Source organism: Coffea arabica, chromosome 4e, assembly GCF_036785885.1.
Source record: "Coffea arabica cultivar ET-39 chromosome 4e, Coffea Arabica ET-39 HiFi, whole genome shotgun sequence".
NCBI lineage: Eukaryota > Viridiplantae > Streptophyta > Magnoliopsida > Gentianales > Rubiaceae > Coffea > Coffea arabica.
Window position 1 is genome coordinate 8574853 of NC_092317.1, and position 5352 is coordinate 8580204.

Consider the following 5352-nt stretch of genomic DNA (forward strand, 5'->3'; position numbering starts at 1 on the left):
TTTTTCCATGCGTGATTTCATTTCTGTACCTTTCAAATGTGTAGGGTATACACACATATATATATATATGTGTGTGTGTTTATTTATTTATATTAATGATAATCTAGAAGCCTTTTTATTTTTCTTTGTTGTTTGGATATTGAAGCACGAGAGAATATTTCTGGAATCGCATACTTATTAATTCATGCATTTTTGCACACATGTTATGTACAACATTGAAAGTCTTATTATTTTCTTTTCAGTTTATGAGCAATTTAGGATTTTAGCTTTTCTCCAAGACAACCATTTTGCATATGTTAATTAGTTTATATCTTGAATTTTTTCAGGCACATCTTTTGCTAATTAAACATATCAGTTGTAAGTCTGAGTTTTTCCCCTTCTTCTTTGTATTCCATGTTCACATGATTGAGTATTTCTAAGGCTCTTAAACTTGATTTTGTTAAGTCTACATTTTATAGTTTTCTCTTATATTGTCAACCGTCACAAGTGTTGGTGCGAGCAAATCATAAGGTCATGGTTTTGCTTAGTAAATAGCTTTGAACCTTAATCATACCAAAAAAAAAAAAAAAAAGCTTTGTTAAAAGAGAATGCAATTTGATCCCATGACTAACTCCAAACCACTTGGAGTTTACATGATTCATTTGTGGCTGTGTATGTTCCTTTTTCCTTTTCCTTTTACTTGCACGATTAGCATTTGGTTTGGGTGGCTTTTTCGATGCTATAAACTACTGTTTTCTCAAGATAGTTTGTTCTCATTTCTTCTTATTATTACAAATGAAACATTCCCAAGAGATCCATTGACGCCAGATTTGTTTCCAGAAATTGAGCAGAACCTCACCCGAAGCATGAATTAACCAATTGAAACAAGTGCTGGAAAGACATTTTGTAGTATAATTCTTGTTCGTTGGACCAAATCGTGTAGGATGTAGATGATAAAAATAATAGTGTACCTCACAAGAATGGAGAAGATATACGAGACAAACAATAAAAAAATAAAATGACAGGAAGCACAAATTCTGAGAGTTTCCACCACTTGCGACGTGGAATAGAAGCTTCCATCCTTAATTATAAATAGAATAGCTTGGAATCCTAGACATAAACATTCATCTTATAGTTCTCTGCCATACTCTCCAAATTCAAAAGCATGTTCAACTTCAACGTAATCATCTTCCTCTTCCTTACAACTACCTCAAACCTCATCTCCACCACTCCAACCCCAACACCACCGTCCATCCTACCTCCCCACCTCACCACCTCTACTCCAACCGCATCACCACCGCTCATACTGTCTCATCCTTCCATCTTAAGACTTTGGTCCAAGCATGTCATGAATGACATGCCTGAGACCATCATATCCCTGCTATCCCCCTTGCATGGTCATGATACTGATCACCTTAACCTTGCATCTATACCCAACAATGCCACATTTTGCGAACAAGCAAATTTGGCTTGTAAAGCAGATGTCGATGGCATTACACCCCTATCCATGGCTTACGGTTATAGCACTCACCCATCACTTTATCCGGTTGATCCGTTATCGTATTTTAAGAAATCTTTGTTGTTTACCCAATCAATCATGGTGAACCTCCCCAATTTGGAATCTCAATTCCCCAAAAGAGCCTTCCTCCCACTAAAACTCTCCGCTAAAATTCCGATGAATGCGAAGGACCTGGAAACCCACTTTCCACCATCATTTCAAAAGGCGATGTTGAGAAAAAATATGGAGATCAGTTTGATGCATTGTTCGGCTCCCAATTTGCAAGGTGAGGAGAAGGGGTGTTTTAATTCACTAGAAGGAGTTATCACATTTGCCCAAGCTGCCTTGCGTGCAAACAACCAACAAATCGTCGCACTTACATCTTCATGCCAGGGAACTCACCAGGGAAGTCAAGTTGTTATCCGCAGCGTCCATCAAGTTGGGGCTAACACAAGCGTTAGTTGTCATGAAATTTTCTTCCCCTTCATGGCATATTATTGCCATGTCCTACCCTCCACCCAAGTGTTTAGTGTGGGTGTAGTGAACAGCAAAGGCTTGGGTGCTCCGGACAGGGGAAATGGGACAACACTCTATGCCATTTGTCATTTGGACACATCTTCTTGGCCTAAAGATCATCCAGCCTTCAAGAGTCTGAAAATGTCTCCTGGGGAAGCTGAAGTTTGCCATTGGTCGACCAAGTCTAATATTATCTGGATTCTCGGTGCCGACTACAATCAGCATTAAAAGTGTTATCCTCCGTATACTCCTTATCATTGGAGTTCTGTCATGCTTACTGGAGTTCTGTTATGCTCCTGTCTTTTATGTATGATTCCTGCTACCATATGAGAACTGCTTATAAAAGAATACTAAATATTGATCAGTACTTTATGTGTTATTGATGTGTGATAGTATTCTGGCCTTATGATGACAATGCTTATATGTTATGATAGTGCTTATCTAAACAGAGTATATTGTTTATCCTGTTCAATCTTTTTGTTTTAACAATTTATTACTGTTTTCAAGTCACCAAAAGTTTTGCTTTAACAATTTATTACTGGTGTCAAGTCACCAAAAGTTTGGACAAAGGAAACACCCCCAGTAGTGATTGGTCATAAAAACTGATTAGTCATAAAAGGGGGGGGGGGGGGGCGGAATTGTTTTTCTTGCAATTCGTTAGTGATTTGCAGCGAAAGCACACATTACCACCAAAACCTGTGTTATCGTCCGAACTCAACCCTTCCAATCATAGCAATACAACAACAAATGTGCGTCTGTCAAGCATTAGCTTCAACTTTTACACTACGATTACCTACATAAGCTAATTAGTATAAGTTTCGAGCAGCCAATTAATCAGGCTGACTGTTGGGAATTTGATTTGGTTGAAGATGGTTTCCGCATGAGATATATAAGACATGATGGTGGTGCAGATGGATGGACGGATGGATGGGGAGACGCATCTTAAATGGGAAGGCGGGGACGATGAGTTTGTGACCATTTATGCATGAATTTGTCTGATCGAATCTAAGGTTTTGCATTCTCGTAAGAGTTGAAGAATTGGTTGACATTTTAAAGAGGTGTTCATTCGTGTAAGGTTAGTTAATGATTAAATATCACAGTTTTTGTCTTTCCAGCATTCTTTTTCTTTTTTAATTATTATTTGATTGTAGAAGAAATTTTCTTCAATCTTGCTCTTTGGCATACTAACAGTGGTTGCAAAATTTCAATGACTGAACCAATATGGAGATCACTAGTGCTCAGCGATAGTGTGTGGCATACAATCACACAGTCTTTCTCATAACATCCTTGTGAAGATCACTACTGATCTACAAGCCTTTAGACCTCAAAGTGATAAAAACTAGCAATATGAAGAACTTGTGACATTTTCTTAAAGTATGCTATTTTTGCAAATTTGTGCATGAAGTCAAAAGATAATACTAAAAAAAAGATTGAAGATATCAAAAAGTATACTATTGAATAAATAAAGTATACACTAAAGGTTAGTGTGTATTCACTACTTAAGTCCCCAAGGTCCCCTCATTGGTTACCGGCTTTTGAGGTGGACTTTGGGAATAGGTTTAGGTTAGTGTGTGTGTGTTTCTTCCGGCTGTTGAAAAAAATAAATAAATAAAGTATACTATTAAAAAAAAGATTAAAGATATCAAAAAGTATACTATTAAAATAAAGTTGTCTCTTGGAGAGATGGTTAGTATTAGTTTTGAACAAAGAACTATCGAATTCGAATCCCTTTCTCTCTTTTTTCTTGATCATTGAATAGATTTGTTTCTTTATCCCTCCCTCTCTTTTTTGGCTGATTGAATAGATTTGTTTTTTTATTGGTTTTGAAGGATGGGTATCACAAATCAAAAAGAAGGGGGAATGACTCAGCTATCCCACTGAACCAAAAATAGTTTATATAAATGAGTAGATATATAGGGCAACCGTTAAGATATATTTAAGTGTTATATTGTTGGAAATATAAGATTAATTAGGGAAAGTAAATAAATACAAGTGAGAGTAAGCAAAATTAAATAATGAAAGTATATAAATGTAAGAGAGGATAATAATCTCAAATACAATTTAGAAAAACAAAAGAACCAAATACACATGACCACTGCCGCCACCCTCTCCCTCTTCCTTCCCCTTCCCTGCCACCCCTTTCCCTCCCTTTCAGCCCTTGCTGACCTGTTCCCTTACCTTCTTCTTCCCTTTCTAGTCGTCGCTTGAGATCTGGTAGCGACCTTGTGAAGACTCAGGGGCACAGACTAAGGCTATTCCTCCCTTGGGTTTGGGAAAATGACCAGTTTCATCCCTCATATTTCACAAAAATATTCTTTTCGTACCTCACTTTTAAAACGAAGCAAATTTGTCATTAACATTTAAAAACTGAAGCTATTTGATCATTGAAGTCAACTTTCAATCTGTATCCAACCACCTAACAACTCGATTACAAATTTCAAGGGTATAATTGGTAGATTCCTTTATTAATTTAACTTGATATTCACGTGAAATTTAATGAACCCAAAAAGAAAAAATAAAAAAATATTGCATAAAAAAGAAGGATTAATCTTTCTTACATTATTATTGTATACACTAACAAGTCTAGATACCTACCACATCAATTCAATTTAAATTTAAATACCAAACTTTATATGTGTGATATACATCTAGACTTGCAAGTGTTTATATCAGCGGTGTATGAAAAAATTTATTCAAAAAAGAAACCCTACTATTCTAAGACAAAGAACGACGTTTTATTTTATAATTTCATAATTTTTTTTTATTTTTTTGGTTCAATAAATGACATGTGAATATGATGGAATTGACCGAGTAATCTATCAATTTTATCCCCAAAATTTATTACTAGATAATTTGATTCATATTGAAAGTTGGATTCAAAGATGTAATGGTTTCAATTTTTAAATGTCAGGGACGAATTTACTTCATTTTAAAAGTGAGGGATGAAAAAAATATTTTTTGTGAAATGTGAGGGATGAAACATGTCTTTTTCCCGGTTAGTTTTAGGAAAATGGTTTCACGCTCTTGTCTAATTTACTTCCAGAAGAGCTTAACCTTTAATTTTTTTTTTTGTCCAACTCCTTTGTATCTTTCTTCTCTATTATTTCGTTTCACCGTTTTTATGCGTTTGCCTGGACTGGAACAGAATGGTTGCAAGTAGTAACCTGTCTTCAACAATAGCATGTTGACATGAACAAAGTGCGGAGCCTAGAGCAGTTTTATTACATGCTATACCATGTATGTATGGCAGCTTTAGGATGTTTGTTACAGGAATGTTTGTAATAATACGAGATTGAGATCAGTGCCTAACAAAAATCATGGGGGTCGCTCTCGCTCGTACCTTTTCCAAATCAAAGAGT

At 35.8% G+C, this 5352-nt stretch overlaps 1 protein-coding gene across 1 annotated transcript; it reads left to right on the plus strand.

Moving 5' to 3' along the window:
• The first annotated feature begins 1327 nt into the window (after window positions 1-1327).
• On the plus strand, window positions 1328-2221 carry LOC140005443 (BURP domain-containing protein 16-like). The gene has a single exon (XM_072046433.1). The coding sequence runs from the start codon at window positions 1328-1330 to the stop codon at window positions 2219-2221; it is 894 nt and encodes a 297-aa protein (XP_071902534.1).
• The last annotated feature ends 3131 nt before the right edge of the window (window positions 2222-5352 follow it).

Coding starts and splice junctions, on each gene's coding strand:
- LOC140005443 (XM_072046433.1), top strand. CDS start 1,328: ATGAATGACATGCCTGAGACCATCATATCCCTGCTATCCCCCTTGCAT.